Source organism: Synchiropus splendidus, chromosome 6 (assembly GCF_027744825.2).
Source record: "Synchiropus splendidus isolate RoL2022-P1 chromosome 6, RoL_Sspl_1.0, whole genome shotgun sequence".
In the NCBI taxonomy this organism is placed as follows: domain Eukaryota; kingdom Metazoa; phylum Chordata; class Actinopteri; order Syngnathiformes; family Callionymidae; genus Synchiropus; species Synchiropus splendidus.
In genome coordinates this window covers 8,846,423-8,866,073 of record NC_071339.1, presented here as the reverse complement: position 1 = coordinate 8,866,073, position 19,651 = coordinate 8,846,423, and the positions used below count along the sequence as shown (strand labels likewise).

The 19,651-nt window shown below is 45.2% G+C and overlaps 3 protein-coding genes and 1 long non-coding RNA gene across 11 annotated transcripts in view; 3 read left to right on the top strand and 1 right to left on the bottom strand.

The window, feature by feature from the left end:
- Nucleotides 1-6,649, top strand: part of LOC128760673 (plasma membrane calcium-transporting ATPase 1-like) — an 85,306-nt gene extending 78,657 nt beyond the window's left edge. For 3 of the 6 annotated variants that reach the window (XM_053868270.1, XM_053868268.1, XM_053868266.1), the window contains one exon: nucleotides 1,010-6,649. In XM_053868270.1, coding sequence (XP_053724245.1) covers nucleotides 1,010-1,219 — 210 coding nt within the window. In that variant the 3' untranslated portion in view covers nucleotides 1,220-6,649. The remainder of the gene's footprint in view (nucleotides 1-1,009) is intronic. The other 3 variants (XM_053868267.1, XM_053868264.1, XM_053868265.1) reach the window with 1 other exon arrangement.
- Nucleotides 5,219-10,043, bottom strand: LOC128760675 (uncharacterized). Its single transcript, XR_008414856.1, has 3 exons — nucleotides 9,783-10,043; nucleotides 9,470-9,643; nucleotides 5,219-6,312 (listed from the first exon to the last, which is right to left on the bottom strand). It is a non-coding gene; the product is annotated as an uncharacterized LOC128760675 (long non-coding RNA).
- On the top strand, nucleotides 9,447-16,799 carry LOC128760672 (TOG array regulator of axonemal microtubules protein 2-like). Of its 3 annotated transcripts, none has more exons than XM_053868262.1 (7): nucleotides 9,447-10,005; nucleotides 10,466-13,488; nucleotides 13,568-14,075; nucleotides 14,146-14,251; nucleotides 14,329-14,567; nucleotides 14,786-14,947; nucleotides 15,026-16,796. In XM_053868262.1, the coding sequence occupies exons 2-7, from the start codon at nucleotides 10,527-10,529 to the stop codon at nucleotides 15,144-15,146; spliced, it is 4,098 nt and encodes a 1,365-aa protein (XP_053724237.1). In that variant the 5' UTR covers nucleotides 9,447-10,005; nucleotides 10,466-10,526; the 3' UTR covers nucleotides 15,147-16,796. The 3 variants fall into 3 exon arrangements, with proteins under 3 accessions (XP_053724237.1, XP_053724236.1, XP_053724238.1); XM_053868261.1 differs by having other exon boundaries at nucleotides 9,447-10,390; XM_053868263.1 differs by lacking the exon at nucleotides 10,466-13,488 and having other exon boundaries at nucleotides 15,026-16,799.
- On the top strand, nucleotides 16,797-19,631 carry pth4 (parathyroid hormone 4). The gene is made up of 3 exons (XM_053868271.1): nucleotides 16,797-16,820; nucleotides 19,078-19,166; nucleotides 19,246-19,631. Exons 1-3 carry the CDS (start codon nucleotides 16,812-16,814, stop codon nucleotides 19,508-19,510), a joined length of 363 nt encoding a protein of 120 aa, XP_053724246.1. The 5' UTR covers nucleotides 16,797-16,811; the 3' UTR covers nucleotides 19,511-19,631.
- The last annotated feature ends 20 nt before the right edge of the window (nucleotides 19,632-19,651 follow it).

The following is a 19,651-nucleotide window of genomic DNA, read 5'->3' as shown; positions in this document are numbered from 1 at the left end:
ACATTAAACAGCATTAACTCTTGTCCTATGGCGCCCAGCCCAGCACATATTCCTTTGTGGAAAACTGAAGGAGCATCGTATGCCCGGACTGATCTCGGGTCAGTCTGCGCCACGCTGCTGCTTGATTCAGCGCAGGTGTTGGAGAAGAGGAGTCACAACACTAGATGCTAGAACCACACTGAGACAGATGTACACTGCAGTAGTGGGAGTGAAAACGTGGGACTCACTGACAGGGAAATAAAAAAGGTAAGCAACATGAGGGTTTCTGACAGAATCTGCAGGGTTACTCTGTCGAAGAGGTTTCCCAGATCAAAAGGAACGTAAGGTTAGCAACACACAAATCACTATCTTCATGACTTTTGTGAGGGTCATTTAATCCCTTTTTAGCCTTGCGGGTTGAAACTGTAACAACAGATCAGTAAAAGCTCTAAATAACCCTTTTAGCCTGCTTTGGGGAAGAACAAACGGCTGTAATGTGAGTGAGACGCTCAGAGTAGCAGCACTACGTGCCCACTCTGAAAGAAGTCAGTCAGCGTGCATCAGGCAGATGCCTCCTCGACGCCTCTCTAGTGAGGTGCACCGGGCATGTCCTGCCAGGAGGAGGCCCCGAACATGTACGTGAGGTTCCTGAGGAGAAAAAATAACCGAAAGAAAAGAAGCGGGGAAAAAAAGTAAATACCCTTGGAAATAAATTTTTGATTTCCTTTTTTATTATTCAAAACAAGTCAGCCTTTCAGTGTAAAAATAAGCATTCCATGCATGCAGTATATCCAAATACTTCATCATTAAGTGCACTTTTTTTTTTTTTTGCACCTTGTTGTTGCACCCTAGATTGTGGTCTTGTGATGCCTGGACAATTGCAACATTTTTTGTTCCGTCATAGTGTTCTTATCCTCCGTGCGTGTTCGTGGATGGCTCCTCTCCCGTTCCCGCCAGCATCCATCCCATCGTACCCTGTGACATTCCTCCCTGCGGTACCTGCTGACCCTCTTGCTTGTTTCTTCCACAGATTAAAGTGGTGAACGCATTCCGTAGCTCCCTGTACGCGGGGCTGGAGAGCCCAGAGTCCCGTAGCTCCATCCACAGCTTCATGGCCCATCCTGAGTTCGTCCCCCTGTCCGAGGAGGAGGCCCGCTACCCCCTGGAAGAGATCGGAGAGGAGACCGACTTCCTTCAAAGCTCCTCTGGAGCGGAGGGAGGTGGAGAGCCTGCTCTTTAACGCATCAGCCAACTCAACTCCACCTTCATCCCACCAGCTTGAACTGTTGCACCCAGGAAAGAAGTCATCACTCATCACCCGCATTCCCCTCACTGCTCCCCTCTCACTGACTGTGGCGCTTTTCTGCCTGTAAGTTCTGTCCCCCCCTCGTCACCACCACAAATGAACCAGTAGAGGGCAGTGTGGCGGACCTGTCCTCGTCCATTCGTGTATATTTTTTACTTTTTTTTAAGCTTTTAAAATTGTTGGGTTCGATCTTTGCAGGTTTTGGCTGCAGCATGTTGTGTTCTGTTGCTTCATTCTTGCATAACAAAAAAAAGAAACTTTAAGAGTGCAGCGATTCTCATGTACATAGGCTTCTGCTCTCCTACTCCGCTAACAGCCTGACGTGGCCATCAGAAGATTTGTAGGCAAATGCTAAACTTTCTTTTTTTTTTTAATGTCTGTTTATAAGAACCTCTTAACGAATGTTAATTAATGGTCGATTCAAACTCTGCGAATGTCTTGTGAGTGTGACACTACAGTCTTTAAGGTTGAACTGTTAAAAGAAACGTTCTTCCCTCATCGAGTCTTTACGTGTTGGTTTTTCTTCAGCTGCTGTGTTTGCATGTGGAAGGACGGAATGTTTACGACCCTGAAAGCACGGCCACATCCAGCTAGAGCTCTCTCTCCGCCCCGCAGGGGTGGGGGGGGATCCGACCTCAGCAGTCTGCTTCCGTGCGACCCGCCGTGTCAGTAGGACACGTGTGCGTCCGTGGGTGGCTCCCACCTGTAGTACGATTGCATGTTGTGTTTCACAGGTGTTGAATTGCATGATAAACCCTGGAATGATTATTTGGAAACCTGTTTGTCCGTGTGGGAGTGTTTGTTTGTCTGCAGCAGCGTTTAGAGCATTGTCAACTTTCCGTCCGGATGAATGATTCCCTTTCTGAAGGTCTGACCAGTGTCAGCCCAAGCCAACAGTTAAACTGTTGAGTGGCTCCGTACATCTTTTTGTCCGATCGGCTCCATTCATTCTCAATCTCTGGCGCGTGTTCCACTGGGTGACACTACAGCATCTCCTTCTGAGGAGCTACTTTGGGCCACTATGCTTCAGGCACCACTTCTGGGGTCTAGGTTGCTGCTGCTCCTACACTGTCTTGAGGTGGCTGCCAGAAGTGTGTGGACGTTATCTGTGGTCACTTCTCCTGCAAAACATCATGTGTTTCCACATGAAGTGAGCGTCTAAAGCACCATAATATGTTGCAGACTGAGCAGGACAATGCCATGAATGCTTTGTGTTTGTAGACAGACGTGGCGACTCCACCACAGCGTTCCCCCAGAATCAAGTCAGTTGAACTCACCAGACTGAAAGTTGACAGTTCTCATCTCATCCTACCATCGGTTCTCTCATCCTCATTTGTCTCGTCAAATGACTAAACTAGTGACCATCCGGCAGCAGCACAGCAACACCCCCCGCTCTCCCTCCCTTGTTGTCTCATCTCTCAGCTGTCGACATCAAACCGTCGCCCTTCTGAAACACCCCCTGCCGCTGTTTGCTACATCCCCGCTGTCGTCCACAGATTAATGTCTTGAAAGAAGATATCCAATCAGATACAGCGAGGCGTGCTATTCCCTCGGACACTGTCGGAGTGTCATGCTACTACTGCCATATTTGCGATTTTCCGTCGACTTGGTTCTTCCGCGCCCCAACGATGAGCTTTTTCTATGTATCTCAGAGCCATATTTTCTAGCTCGTCTGTATTGTTTTTTAAGTCACTGTTATCCAGATTTGCGTTCCACTTTCGCCCCTCCTCTCTTGACCCTCTAACTCCAAACATGACCAAAAACAGAAAAAGAAGAAAATCATCAGTCGTCACTGCCGATCCAAGTTTTAAGGACCTTTACAATGTTTACATAAAAAGCGAGTGAGTGGCGGTGGCCTGCACTTCTCTCATCCCTCCACTTCCCTTTCATTCCCTCCTCAAGCTTACTATTTAACCGAGTAATGGGAAATCTTTCTTGCATGGTTTTCATATAAAGTTCGATGTTTTGCTCATTTTTTACAATTCTTCTGTATTTTTATATTAAGTACTTTTTAATATTTTGGAGATATATGAATATATATGTATAAGCCGAAGAGTTTGGTGACAGTGCAGTACATGAATGAGATGAATCTACCGTGGACTGTGTCTTTTTACTGCTCTATAAATATTAAAATGCCACGTGTGTTGTCATGGTCACCTGATGTTAGGGCTCAAAGACAAGTGACTTTGTTTACTTCCTGGTTAATTGGAACCCCATCCCAACTCGCCCCTCCCCCTTTACACACGAGTATATCTACGCTGTTGTGACACTTAACGCTCTGTGATTCTGCAATTATCCACTATAGGTCAGTGAGTAACTGTATCTAACATTAAATGCAAGTGTGTGTGAATATTTATCCAACTCCTGGGTTCCTTTGTACTGACGCTACAAATGATTGAATGAGTGTATCGACGTTTTCCAACTTAACCAGAAGGGAGGTGTTCTGGTTCAGGCTCCGCCCCCTCACACTCCTTTTTAGGCGAATTTGTGGATTCTTTGAGACACTTATGTAGGTAGACTCCCAAAGAAAGGCACTAACATTTACCCCGTGAGGCAAGAGAAGATGGACAAGTAGATACGAGTCATGAACTAGCACCAAGAAGCTTGCAAACTAAGCTTGCGGGTGTGGTCATGGTGAGACTTGTCCCACTCTTTCATTCATTCTTCCCAAATTTCTGACCACTGCAGACACTATTGTACAGACGTGATATAGTCGCTCATACTTGGCGTTGGTGACACCTCAAATGTCGTGCATTGCACAATGGACCGGATCAAAACTGTGAATGGCGCTAAAGGACCAAGAAAAAAGACTGCCATGTAATATTACGATTTTTTTCTGCGAGCTAATTCCCTCTTGCTAATGCTAATCCGGGAACCTCGGTGGGTTACGAAATAGTTCTGTGTGTGTGTGTATGTATATATATATATATATATATATATATATATATACATATATATATATATATATATATATATATATATATAAAAAATATACCGGAGCATTTCTAGGATTTGACTGATGACTTGGAATGGCAGCTAACTCTTGCTAGTCCAGTTAGAACCTGCTTTTTTCTTTGAGCCCTGTGAGCAGCCATGTGACCATTGGATATGCTGTTACACCAGGAAACGTTGCACGGACGCTCAGCATAGCAAACCCCAAATTCAATTCTAAATTCAAGGTAGTGAAATGGTTTTCCTCATGGAGTCTAATGGGGCGGACCCTGCTGCGGCACCAGCCATTTTCTACAGCTGTTTGCGTGTGACTGGTTAAACTGTGCTTGTGCTACCACTTCTACTCCACGCTGTGTGTAGGTGATGAGATGGAGCTTCATCACGTTCTCTTGTGCGACTGAATCGGACGGAGCACGATGATGTTCGCCTCCGTGTAAATATGTTGATATAGTGGTGAAAAGAGAGTGAGGGGGCAATCGGCCAATCAGCGCGCAGCATAGCTTTAACAAATTCTGCCAAAGTCTTTTTTTTCCTCCTTCTTCTGCACATATTGTCAAAAGGTCCCGACCCTGCCCCCTCAGCTCCTTGACCTGATAAAGCCTGCCCCTTCCTTCACCCTGCTCCTCATCGTGGTGTCGCTTCGCAGTTGGTTGCCCTGATGTCTCGTGCTTGGTGCCACTGGAGGGCACGGCAGGAAACTGTAAAAGACTCAGCAGTGGAGCAAAAATACTCACCGATATCTCAGTTCTTTTGTTCTTGAGTTAAACGCTCAGCGAGGCAGAACTCATTATTGTCACATTGTGACTGCTTCCTTTCCAGCACTGACTTTGTCAGTGCACCATCGGAGCATGAGGAAACCTGAGAACCGTTACTTCCACTCAAAATGAAAAAGTAAAATTATATATATATATATATATATATATATATATATATATATATATATATATATATAGTTTACATCTACTATGTCCATATGTTGGATGTAAATGTAGATTTTTTTTTTTTGTTCTTGGGGAAAAAAAGACTGACTTGTTTTCTGTAATTACTATGATACACAGTAATAGGCGTTGGTGTTATTTTTGTAAAACATACTATCATCTATGTGGCATGCATGACATATATACAAACTTTGGTGGTTTAAAGCAATATGTCTGACCTGGTGTGATTGGTTCCGTCGTGTTCTGTGTAACCTAAACGCCACTCTCTGTACAAAAATACGGGAAAAAAAATGCATTTGGATAAAAACTAACTGTTCAGTATATGTGCTCAATGTTCTGTGTTCTGCATGTTTTAGTATGGAATGAGACCACAACCTGTCCCTTCCCACCCCCCGTGGCATTCGACCTGTTCGCGCCCCTCCCTGAATGGTTCTTGGACACATGTATCAGCGCTCGGAGGTGAAACACACTGAGGAAGCTTTGTTTGAGTCTGGAGTTGATTCGGTCGTCGTGGATGCACAAACACCTGACTTCATCAGCCATATCCCGAGGAGCTAGGTCTTCTTAACCGACCAGTCACAGCATCCGTCGTTCGCTTTTTGAGAGTTTTTCAATGTGTTTAAAGGCTACTATACGTCAACTGGAAATTTTTATTCTTTCTCCTGAAATACCCAGGGATTTGATTTTACAATGTTATTTTTGCTACAGATAGCTTTTTCCTCATAAAGGAGCTTAATAGCAGCTTTGATAAGGATGAGAATCCAAACACTGACTTATTCTTTAAGTGATCTTGCACTGGCAGACAGGTCTGCAGCAATTCCCAGCTACCTGGGGTGTGAGGCGGGACAGGTTGCAAGCACATCACAGGGCACACAGTGGGACTCACTCGGGTGTGTGATCCTCAAGAGTCCTGCTCTCATCACAAACCGATAGCACATGCAGGAGTATGCATCTGCATGTCTGTTTCCTCAGTGTGTGTCTCACCTCCGGTCGACCCTTGTCCTCCTCCTGTTTGCTTCGATCTATGCAACAGACTCCTCCCACTCACCTCCTGCGACTCCGCCTGTTTCTCCTCACGCTCCCTCTGGTCCGCTTGTCTCTGTCTGTCTCTTCTTACTTCTCAGTTCTTTCTTACAGCTTAAACAGAACCACGACACTTGTACATTAGTGTGTATGCTTGTGCGTGCGTGCGTGCGTGTGTGTGTGTGTGTGCGTGCGTGCGTGCGAGAGAGAGAGAGAGAGAGTGTGAGTGGGTGAGTGACTGTGACAGACACACGTGTTGTTTTCTTTACTCTTTTGTAAGATATGATCATGTGGAATGCCTTGGTCTTTAGTGTCATGTTGTTTGAATTAAGCTGAAAAAAGATGATAATCAAGCAACTGAGTACAAGTTGTTACATGAGTATATAAATATATATATATATAAATACATATAAATATATATACAAATCTATATACATAAAATAAAGCCATTGGTATTTCAGCTTGGTCATTGAGTGTTTCTTTCATTTTTTTCCCCATTAACCTGTGAAATGAAACGTACAACCATCCGCTGTTACATCATGACCACATTTCAAGAGTCAATAAGAACAAGTCAGATAATACAGTTGCACCAAAATATCAATATTAGGGTAGATTGTCAGATTTCGTGAGGCCAGTATTGATCGATTTGGTCGTTCAGAAAGCCTGCTCTCGAAAAGCTAGCCACATGGTGGCGACCACAATCCGTTCCAGACGGCCGTTCAACAAGCGATTTGTTCGAAATCGGAATCGATTTTTCCCATTACAATGAATGGAAAAAGACATAATGCGTTCCAAGCCTTAAAATATTCTTTTGTAGGAGTGAATGTAGAGTGTCTGCTGCAGGTGCGCTGTTCCTCTGTGTGTGTGGCCGCTGCATGTGGGAGGGGTTGCCGAGTGAGTGACGTCTCTCCAGAAGTGAAGAGGTGCCCGGTGCGTGTCCAGCTCTGAATGTGCGCTTCTGTGCAGTTTGGCTGTGATAAAGTCATAAACCAAGTCACGCTCTGTCCCAGACTCGCCTCATCCCTGTCCCAGCTCCAGCCCACTACACAAGGACATCAAACCCTGGAGTGGAGGTGTGGAGAGCGAGCACCTCCCCTGTGACACTCTACCACGGTCCAGAGACAGGAAAGGTTTTACACCTCAATATGAAGAAAAAACAGTCAGCAAATGTAGCGAACGGGACACGTCTGCATACAGAGGCTGCGTTATACACAATAACAAAGCGCGTCGTGGGTCAGCTGATGGGTCTGCGTACTTTAGGTTTTTTCCAGCTTTTTTCGGGGGCGTTCGAGTTCTGCATTTTCATTCGAAATCAGAAGAAAAAAATCTAGAAATTTTCGTTGGAACTCTGATTTGTTCGAAGTCTGGGACGTTCGAAAAGTAAGTAAGAGTATTGGTGGGAGGAGGAGAACGCTGAGAGAGTGGCGGAGGATTTGCTGTGTTGGTTCTCTGGTGTTGGTCAGTGGTGTATACACAAACCTCTTGCTCCTTTTCACCAACCAAACTCTCACCCTCTCAGCAGGTTATGACACCTGCAGTGTCCAGTGTAACAATAAGAAACTCCCTCATTATTAACTACAGCAACAATGAATCCAACTGGTTGGTGACAATATTAAAAGCCCAGCCCTCGGAGATCACTGAATCACAGTTGAGTTGATGTATTTTCATCCACTACTGTATGTTTGCTGATGATTCGATGTGGGAGTGAGGAGGAGGAGGTGGAATCAACCACCTGCAGTACTGAACAGAGATCAACAGGAAAGGAAGGAGACCAGGAATGGATGCCTGACCTGCCATGATGTTGGACTCGAAAGCAGAGTTAGATGCAGGAGAGGTGAAGATACTGAGGTTGTTTAAGGGGTCACTAAAAGGTCAAGACGAGAAATGAGTCGAGGTGTTTCTGCAGGCACCAAGGCGAGAGACAAACCGCTAATGAAGTGGACGCTGTCAATGCTAAGATCAGGATCAAGACAGGAGAAAGAGCTAGAGGAGGCAGTCTTGCCATGGCCAGGTGGGAAGATTCTGTCTGTCGGCAGCTTCAGCTTTCAGCACAGCGCGCTCTTTCTGAAGTCCAATATAATCTGTTTACAAAAAAAGCAGAATGGGACTCTGAGCCCAAATCAGATCAATTTATATCATCTATAAAGTGTTCAACAAAGTCTCAATTTCGATGAAGGAGTCAGCCTCGGGGTTGGGATGAGGACATTCAGGGGTGATGATGTTAAGCGCTCATTGTTACATGAGTGTTGTTAAACAGAGATTAAAAGGGAATAGTACTCCTGTTTGCTGCTTGGCAAAGGCACGACAAAGGTGAGGATCCACCGTATCTGAAATCAGATTTGGATGGTTTCTGACACAACAGACTCATCCGCAAAGCTGGTGATGTGGTGGGGGTGAAACTGGAGTCCTTGGAGACGGTTATGGAGAGAAGGATGCTCCTGAAACTAAGGAGCCTCCTGGACAACATCACTCACCACCTACATCTGCTCCTGGTCCAATACAGTACCACATGTACCAACAAGCTGAGACTACCCAACTCAAAGACCGAGCGCCACAGGAGCTCCTCTCTCCATGTGGCAATAAAAACATACAATTCATCTCTGAAAAAATCACGATGAAGGATTCTTCTTGAACTGCATTTTCTTGCACGTGGTTTCTAAGCTCTTTAGTATAGCTTTGTTTTTGCACTTTATAATATTATTTCTTTTTAATTTATTGTGATATGTTGAGTACAGAGCATGTTACGAACACAATTTCCCTTGGAGTTAATAAAGTTTTTCTGATTCTGTTTCTGTGTAATCCTGATATCGCTGGTTATTTATACTATGTGTGACCGCACTCAGTTGAATCTTTCTATTTGTTTCACACGCCTAAGCAAACGATTTACTAAGAACAAGACCGCGGGTGCGACGAGAACTAAGCAGTGCAACGCTGCCATCTGGTGGACGCAAACGAGAACGAGAAGAACGTGGCATGGATGAACAGAGAACGGCGCTTGAACAAAGGTAGTGAGTCGTGTGGTGGCCAAAAGTCATGACGACACAGCTTGTGAATTAATTAGATTAATTTATTAGAATTAGCTAAATATTCAGGAAAGGTCACCAAAGTGTTCCTTTAAAGTTAAAAAAGGGTGAGACCTCTAAAGCGCCTGGTGGCAATCAAAGGACACGTTATTTGATCCAGAGTTGATGATCAAAGGCCATCATTAGATCAAAGTCATATATAATTATTTTGGCAGTGGAATAAGATGTGTATTTGTGATGGCACTCACTCTAATTCCTGGATCCTCTTCCTTCTATACGGAGTCATGACAAGCAGCACGGTTGGTGAAGATGGGCCATTTCCCCCAGCAGAACTCATGTTTCCTTTTCAGAGCATAAGCTGACCTCAGAGGAACATGTGTCCAGTGGTCAATAAAGCCGCTTCAATTCCACCATCAGTCACCCTAAGGAGCAACACAGGGAGACTGTCTTTAGGGAGGAGATGTATTTGGAAAATGAAAAGGCCTCAGGAACTGGGAATGGCCCGTTTGACATCATCTCACTGGAGCCGATGCCCGAGCATTGAGAAAAGCTATGCTATACCTGAGCTGAATGTCATACAAATCTGTTTCTATTTGGATTGGACAACAACGGAGCTTGTTTGTGGGGAAAAGCCAAGGTCCTCAAAGAGATCCAATGAAGGTGTTTATCAGCTGAAGCTCAGAATCTGCCTGCTGCAAGACTGTCTTCCTTCCCCATGGATATCGCCCGTATTTACCATCAGTTGATGACATAAAGGACCAGCGGATGTGGGCAGGAGAAAAAGGTAACATGCTGAACATATAGTATTTGCCTGTATCACACTTGTCCTTATTCCAGTATACACAATACTGCAGGCTGGCGGGTATTTATGCTAGGTAACTACGGTTTTATTGCACCTTTCCTTTAAAGCGAAGAAAGGCGTTGACCGGTCTAGGTGAGACCTCGGCACAAATTCCTTTGAAGCACCCGGGGAAATCAAAGGAATGTTTTTTGATCCAGAATTGATGATCAAAGGTTTCGTCAGGCCATCATTTGATCAAAATTATAAATTCTGAGGCACCGGTTTGGCGCTGGAATGAGATTTGATTTTTGATAGCAGTCAAACCAATTCCTGAATCTTTTTTTTTTTTTTTTCTCGATGGAGTCATGACATCACTGGTGAAGATCAGGTATTTTATACTCAAGTGATCGGCGAGACCTGGAAGAGTTCCTGCTCACTTAACATGCCACACTGTCTTGGACAGATACCTGTGAGCATCAGCCAAACCCAGAATCCCGTATGTGAACCATCATCGACGGCCCAAGATGGCTGCACTGATTAAGCCAGGACAAAATGTTTGGGTCGCACCAAAAGCACATGAAGATGCTTTACAAAAGACTCTGATGATTTTGCCCCAGCAGAACTCTCTTTCCTCCCCACATCATCCGTTTCCTGAGGACAAACTGACCGCAGTGGAAAATGTGTCGTGTGATCCAAAAAGCAGCCTTAACTCCACGATCAGTAAGGACAACCAACGGGACACTTTCTTCAGGGAGAGGGTGTATTTGGACAATCCAAAAGCCTCCGATTCTCAGATGGTGGTCAGTTTGATGTCGTCCCACTGGAGCCTGAGTTCGTATCTGAAGCTTGACGAAAGCCTGAGCAGCATGGAGAGCTGCACGCCTGAACTGAAAACCAACGGGTTTCATTTGGACGGGACAGCGCCGGAGTTTGGTCATGGGAAGAGGTTTCTGTCTGGAGAGAGATCCAGTGACGGTGCTTATCAGATGAAGCTTGGCATCTCGCCTCTGCAGGACTGTCTTCCTTCCCCACAGATCTCGTCTTCACCCATGCCGTCATGCTCATCGGACTTTGCGTTGTCTGAGAAAATGACCACCAACTCACAGCCATCAGTCAACAACACATTCAGCTGGAGATCGTGGATTGCAAAGCAGGAACAGAAAGACCCTTTGTTTGAGGAGAAACTGCGACAGGAAGCTCAAAAGGCAATAGATTCCCATAGCGTGGCTCGGTTTCTGTCCAGCAGCTGGAACCAAAGCCCATACAGTAGCTTGGATGACATCTTGAGCAGCGTCGACGGGTTCACTCCGACTGAGTTGAGGGAATTGTGCCCCAACAGAGGGATGATTAAAAGCGCAGCCCTAGATCAAAGTGAGCCTGATGCAAAGGAACTTGATGCTGTGGAAAGAAAACATCTACCTCACTTAGAACAGGAGACTCTTGCCTCTCCGGACGGACGATTCCCGGCGGCTGAAGATGCCGAGGAGTTTTTGCTCAAAACTGACAAGAACGTAGAAGTCTGTGAGTTAAGCAGTGAAACCAGATGGAGCAGAGACAAAGAACTTGGGTCAGGTGATGCAAGAGAGACAGACACTCCTGTTGAGCGCATGGATCAGGACAGTCTTCACTTGCTTAACGGAGATATGCTGCTCCACAAGCAGGGCGCAGCGAATGCTCAAGGAGATGGTGCACAGCACAATCATTCATTTTGTCCTAAAGAACTCACCCTCTCCTCATCCTTGCATGACTCCTTACCTTTACCGTCATGGGACAACAACATCTCCTCAGAGCTCAAAGAACGGATTTGCCCTAACTCTACTATGAGAAAGCCCATTTGCCTGACCAGCTGGAACACCATAAAAGAGCAAAAGAATCATGTTGAGGAAAGATTTTCTCAGAAACGTACTGATAATCGCGTTGATAGGGACCTGAAGGTTCCCATCAGGAGCATGAGCCCCCACATCTATTCAGACACGTCCCCGAGAAGTAGTGTGAGGCAAAACACGATAGAAATAAACGGACTAAACTGCAAGGGAGTGCAGATGAATGGTAAAGTTGCATGTGCTAGTCCAGAGGAGATCCAACCTAGTGCACAGTTAACTCATGAAACATCTCCCGCCCAGATGCCGATCTCCTATCCAGAGCTGTTGTCTTTGTCTTTCCACTCGTGTGATTTAGCTGAGCAAGAAGCGGCCAGCCGGCTCACACCCTCCAGCGTGCCCATGACCTGGGCCTCATGGATTGCAAGAGAGGCGCAGAGGGATCCTTTATTTGAGGAAAAGTTATACCAGGAAGCCCAGAAGGCAGCTGACACCCATGGTGTCGCCCAGCAAGGAGAATCTTGCGTCAGCCAGAGCCCATACCTAAGTTCAGATGACACTCTCAGCAGCGTCGACCGATTCACTCCAATGGAGCTTCGGATGCTGTGTGTTGACAAAAGCCTCACAAGTGAACAGTGCAACATAGGTCAGATGGAGGACTTGACAAACGCTCCTGACCATAGAGAATGTGTTTCTCTGCCCCAGCAAGACACGGTACGGTCACCCCGGAGTTCAGAACACTCTGCTTCACTGCTGCCTCCACAGGACCCTGGTTCCTCTGAGCAGGAGTGGAGAATAAGTCCTGACTTGACTGTTACCGATTCTATGAGCCAGAAGTCCTGGACTGCTGATGAGAAACAGGTGGACTTTGAATATGGTCAGGAGGCTGAAAAGGGTGAATGTGTGGCTGAGCCTGCAGACCTGTCTACCAGCAAGACGATCAGCCCAGATCTCTCTTTGCATGACTCTTTAGGTTTTACATCAACGGAGCTCCAACCCGTAAAAAGTTTTGTTCATAGTGTACGGAAAACACATGAAAAGGTGACAGAGAAAGATGCAGCAGTTTTACACCAGGAAGAACCACGCTGTTCATCTCAGTGGTCATCTTCCGCCACGCCAAGCCAGATAGTTCATGGGACAACTGGTTTTGGAACACACCCAAATGAGGAGCTATTGTTCGCTGAGGATCATCTGGAAGGTCAAGATGTATTGGATAGCCATGAGATGATCATGTCCCATCACAGGAGCTGCAGTCCTGACCTTCTGGATAGAGGTGTGGACACTTCTTCTCCAAGGGAACGGTCTGACTTGATTAGCAGTCTAGAGGCTGAGAGGTGTTGTGGAAATATAGCTGATAAAGTTCATCCTCAGAGAGACATTTCATCCAACCTGCTCTCTTCCTCACAAACCTCCAATTTGGACAGCCTGTCTCTTGCACAGGACAGTTTTGCAAGCCCTAAAATCACCGCCAGCTGGACAATCATGTTTGAAAAAGACCCAAAGAAGCCCAGGAAGAGGTCTTGCTTAGATTCGCCGTCAGAGCCAAACGCATCAAATTGCTCCATTGTCAACAATGGCTGCCGTCGCAGTCGCCCAGCAGCAGTGGCTCGGTCCACTGCTGCTGCTCCTCCGACCGTGATGCGTTCTCGCATCCCTGTCATGGCACGTAAGTATATGCTGAAGGTGTTGTGATTCTGAGATCATTGCTTTAGTAGTAATAAGAAGTGCTTTCTCGCCCCCCGCAGGATTCATTACAACCGAAGAAACAAAGGCCCAGATTGATGAATGTGTCGCAAAGCTCAAAGAATTCCGTTTTTCACTCCGTCGTTTATCACCAAGTGTTATAGTTCCCATGGAATCTCCGGAAAAGAACGTCCTCCCTCCCCTCTCTCTCACCACGACCAAGCAGCAATGTGGCCATGTTGGGAAAACCCTGCGACTTTCAATGGCTCCAAATGGAGGAGTGAAGCCCCAGGCTGTTGTAAACCCTTCTGGGAATTGTGTGAACAAAACCCAACATCGCAAGCTTGGATTCTTTGGAAACAAATGCCGGTTAGAGAAACGTGGGCCCAAGCCCCAAATAATGAAGGTTGGAACTTTGAAGGGGAAACGGCAGCCATGTTCAAAGCCATCCGACATCCGTGGGACGAAGGGCGCTGCAACAAAGATTGTCTGTAAAGACAAGCCACGTCCATTTGCAAATCCTTCAGAGAAAATGTCTCTCTTCTTTCAGTATAACAGTGCAAATGACTGGTAAGAAACCAAGAGCTCTGCAAGTGGCCTCCGCAACCATCACAGCAAAGGCGTTTCTTTCTTTCCATAGGACAAAGAAAATGGAAGGTTTCCAAATCGTTCAAGCTCTGGCGATCAACCACCCATATACCCTCCAGCTGAAACTCCACGGGGTCTGCCTCGCACTCGAGCAAGGCGTAAGTGGCAGTCACTTTCTAATCCAAACGAATGCAAGTCTTAACAGAGCTGTGAATTTCATGTTCATGACATGCAGGTGTCCAACCTGCGCTCAGCTGTCGCAGTCAAAGCAATAGACACGATAGCTGTGCTTCACCTTCAAATGGGAAAGGAGATGGACTGTGTTGCGGAAAGGATAGGCCGCGCCCTGCTTCTGACCTTCTCACAGACCATCAACAAGTTCATTCATGAAAGGGCGGACCACGCTCTCGACACGCTGGTGGAGAACTGCAGTCCTGAGAAGACGTTGAGCTCTCTGCTGAACACTGGACTGGAGTAAGATGAAACTTCAAATGTCTTCTTTTCACAGGGCACCTACACGTTTTAGGTGTCTTTTATCTGTCTGTGTCTGGATCCATATTTAACATTGAAAGCGTCATTAATGCCCCACACTTCTGTAGTATGAACGCTCAAAGTCAGATGTGTTTCAATGTGTCACCTCAGTTTTCTCACTTACGTCCTTTTAAAGTTCCTGACTTTTTCTTATGCCTCAGTCACCGCTGTGCTGCTGTGAGGGGCAGCGCTGCGAAGCATCTCCACCTTCTGACAACCATCATTGGAGAGAAGTATTTCCTTCGACCAAACAACAGCTTATTTGTGGAAACTTTCTTCAAAGCCGTGTGGAAAATGTCTGCAGATGCTGCTCAGGATGTCAGGTCGTCCACACAAAATTGCCTCTTGTCATCGGAGCGTGGCTTTATGCCTCATATCTATATATATGCTTCTCTGTGCAGGCACTACGGGCGGGAGATGTTTCAAAAACTGTGTCAAAAAGAGAAGTTTCAAGAGCTGTGGAGGAAAATCATCCCGGACAAAGACCTGGGATTATTTAACAAGCTCCACTGCACCATTTAGTGGCGCAACTTGGTCTCGTTGTCTGAGACAACTTCAACTACACGGCAAACACCAATCATAAACCGTGTTTGTGAAATTACCAAGTGTTGTAACCAATCATTTCTTGGTGAGGTAGCACTCCTCTGCTGCCTTTTTGTTTTTTGCAAGGGTTGTTGAGACGGTGTTGGTCGCTCAGTGAGCTCACGTTTAAGGATGTGGATGACTTTGTGAGGGATATGTTCGTGTTTGTCTGATTTGAAGCCAACTCTCAGAACGCCCCGCTTTCCATGATGTGGACAGTCATGCCTTCTGTTGAATTCCAGACCTCAGTCCTTGAGCCTGCATGTAGAGCTGGTTCAGTCACCTTCCTTGCTTGAATCAACCCCTTTAAATGTTGAACTCTTGGGTAACTAATCCAGATCTCTTGTCCCCACAGGTCAGTGAATTCTCTTCTTTTTGTCAGGTGGCAGTGTCTCCCATTAACAGATGCTACACAGGCAATGTATATTAAACAATAACTGCATTTAATAAATTCAGTTTTTAAAGTACGTTACAGGAAGCCAAGTATAAAGTTGATCAAAGGTATGTGTCGGTTTAATGTGAAATCTAAGGTACAGTACAATGACGAAGAAATATCTGGATGTTAGCTCCAAAGATTGCACCAGGTTTGGGTCCAGTGACTCATATTCAAGTATTTGACCTGATGTTGAAGACAAATGGCTGGAAATGTAGCTTATATTTCCACACAGGATACTCACATCAAATGTATAGTCTAAAAAAATGCCATGAAAATAAGTGTGTTCTGGGTTCTGAACCTGGGAAAGAAGTTTGAAGTACAAAAGCGATGAATACTTTTGCAAAGTTTTGTGCGCATAACCTGTGTTTAAATCATCCCTCCGATGGACGGCAGATTCAATGACCTCTTTTGACCTCTCCCTCAACAATTACTTCACAGTGACTTGAATCGTACTTCACTTCCCCTCCCACCACTGTCTCCCTGAGGTCTCTGTTGTTGGGCAGTTGTCTGCGATGAATGCACCACAGCAACCAGCGACTCCAGTTCAGCCATGCTCATTAGAGCTGCTGGTGGTTGCCACGTGGAGCAACTGGAGAAAAGCTCCAGGCAGCAAGCATCTGCCCTGCAGAGCCGCGCCAAAGTTGCAACGTGAAGTGACAGTTTGCTGACATTTGCATCCATATGACTCATTCCAGCCTCAACATGAATGGCAGTATTCAGCGCCGCTTATCTCAACCCTTCTTTGTGAGGAGCCTCAATCTCTCGCAGAGGAACAGTGAGGATTAGACCAAAAAATGGGAAATGATAATCCCTCAATGGAATCTCATCCAGCCTTTCAAAACCACTGCTTATATAAAGAATGCTTGCGAGCGCTTGAACGTCCCTCACCAGGAGAGGGATGTGTAGGGATTGCGTTGACGCAAATCACTCGGAAAGTGTTGGATATTTTCTTTGCTGACAAATAAAAATAAATCACATGTCAGAGCGACGATGCCACTGACGTATGTTTCATTAGCAAATCAAAAACTACAATCACAGTTTGTGTGGCTTTTAATCCGGTGGGTGGTCTGTGTAGGTGTGTGTGTGCGCGTGTGCATCAGCCTGCCTTATAAAAGGTCTGGAGGTCGAACTATAAGTCAATAAAGATCAGAGAACCTTCTGTCACCAATATGGACCTCGTAAGTACATTTTTCTGATCTGCACCCTCTACTTTCTCTTTATATTGTATCACCTATTCTTTTACTTAGACAGTCGTGGTAAAATAACAATCTTTGAATCTTTAATATTCTATTTAAATAGTAGAAATAAAATATATAGAAACATATTGCGAATGCTTCAGTGAAATAATTAAATGAAATTATAAAATTATTTGGGACGTTTTGTTGATAAACGTGTGAAACAGCGATGACATTTTCAGCACAAAATGTTTAACTGTTCAGTGACTTCATCCTCGTGCCTCTTGACTTATTATACGTCAGTGCAGCAGAATTTACGTTTGGATAATCCAAAAATAATTGGTAGTATTTTGGAAAAGACTGATGCAAAGACCAAACAGAAACACCCTTTTTCTTTCCGTCAGGATTTTAATCTTCATCGACACCTCTGTATTTTTCACAGAAATTCTGATACCAACCATTAAAATCACTTGCACATCATGAATAAAACGCTTCTCCTTTTATTAAAACGTATAACTTGAAAAGCAATTACAATACAAACTTCAGACTTACTGTGGAGTCCAATCTTTTATTTGTATGTGATTTTTCTATGTCCTCTTGGCGGGGAATCTTAGCGCAAAACATTTTGTACACTGATACACCTTCCTTACTTGATGCTGAGTCAGAATTTAATCGCACTAGTGTGAGAATCCAGTCGACTTCATTCAGTCGACATTAACTGTGCTCTCATTTCCAGCAGGAACAATGCGTAAACCTTCGACTGTGCAGTGACAATGCATGTGTACTGAAAGGCGCTAAATGATTGAATTTCTAACTGTTACTTCTTATTTGAATTCACTCATTCTTGACAGACATTTTGTTCTTTTTGACTGAACCGACACATTTATCGAAAGCATCTCCCAGCAGTTGTGGGGCAATTGCTCATTTATTTATACAAAAAAAAAAAAGAATCTAGACAGTTTTCAATCATGCCACTCACTCGAAGTCGCACAAACGTGTGTCTCCGGTTCGTAAAAAAAACCCATTTGTTTCCCCTTGTCTGTCTCCTTTGTATGCAGCGGGAGTGCCATCACTTACGTAGAGTGTGAAAACGCCAGAGTAAAGAAGAGGAGGATTCGGGTTCTAAAGATAAATCTGTCTCCTTTCACTTTGACACTTACATGTTCAGGCACAAATCTGATCAGCAAACCTGGAGCCGCGTCGCAAACTGTCATGTTGAATCTGTCTTCTGATTTACAGAACCTCTACAGCGGAGGTGCAAAACTGGATTATTTTAACATGGTTTTATTCTAGTTTGGGGCATTACTAGACAAATCTTTAACATTCTTTGCCTCAGCTTCACATGAACAATTACTCTTCCTCTCTTCACATTTTGGAGCACATTTATTAACTTAGCTTTTAAACCACGAAGCAAACTTTGACAGTCTACGAGTGTCAGTAAAGTTTTGAAGTGAGACGTCATATTAGCCGTTAGGTCTGCGGTGCAGACAGTCTTTGGAGTCGCGGGTCGGATAAGGATCACTCCATCACTCTGTTGTGGAGGTGTGTGGTCAAGTTAGAGGAGAGTCAGGTTTTAAAACAACTCAAAGTCAGACATTTGACAGGGATTTTCCTGTGTGTGTATGTGTGGGAAGAGCTATGGACGAGTCAATGCATCAGCATAGGTCTATCGTGTATAGAAAGAATGTGACCAAACCCATGCAATCTCCTCACGTTGGTGGATCGTCATCATGATCTAATGTTCAAGATTTCATGTCATATTTCACACCACTATCTCTGGACATATTGGGTGAAACTGCATCACTTCCCACGGCTCACCTGGCAGTCACAGTATGCCTCTAGGACCCAGAGACGTGCAGGTGGGATCAGAGCCGACCCTTCTCACCCTGGACATGGACTGTTTGTCCCTCTTCCCTCTGGCAGGAGGCGACGGTCCATCCAGACCAGAACCGCCCGTCACAGGAACAGCTTCTTCCCCTCGGCCGTCAGACTGTTGACTTCGTGAACAGCCTTGTTGTTATTTTTACTTTATTTTATTTTATTTAATTTTATTTTATAAATTATTCTTCTTTTTTTATACTATACTTTCCTAGTTGGTGGGCTCCCCACTGACCATGGCAATAAATTTGATTCTGACTCTGATTCTGACTCTGATTCTGACTCTGATTCTGATTCTGATTCTGACTCTGATTCTGGAAAAGGAGAGCTCGAGCAGTTTTGATGACAGCTGAAGTGACTGGAAGTGTTTGGTGTGTTTCAGAAGCAGCAGTTGACCCAGCGGCATGTGCAGTGGCTCGCACTCATGTGTCTTGTCTTCATTGCCACTGGACATTGTCAACAGAGCGAGAGGTGATTAGAATCCCATTCGTTACGGTTAATGTTATCTCGAAGCATTTCATTTAGTTTGCTTCTCCCGTGTGTCCCACAGTCGCCGAGCTGTGGCGGAGCACCAGCTGATGCACGACCGTGGCCGAACCATCCAGAGTTTGAAAAGGCTCATCTGGCTCTCCAGCGCCATGGAGGGCCTCCACACCGCCCAGAGTCGATCTGCGCCCTCTAACTTTCCGAAGCTCCCAAGCATGGTCCTCAATCCCAACCTGGTCCAAGCGGTGGAGACCCCCGAGCCTGTCCAGGTGCAGAACCTTCTGAGAGACTTCTTTTATCCGCACCTCACGCAGGACCCGGAGTCTTAACATGACATCATTGTCTTCAAATTACAATACACTGCATTTACATTCAAATCCCAAAGCTCAACAGTGACAGCTTTATTGTAAAAATAAATCACCTTCCTCCAGATGTTCCCAAATGACTCACTCGTTTCTCAGCTTGAGTAC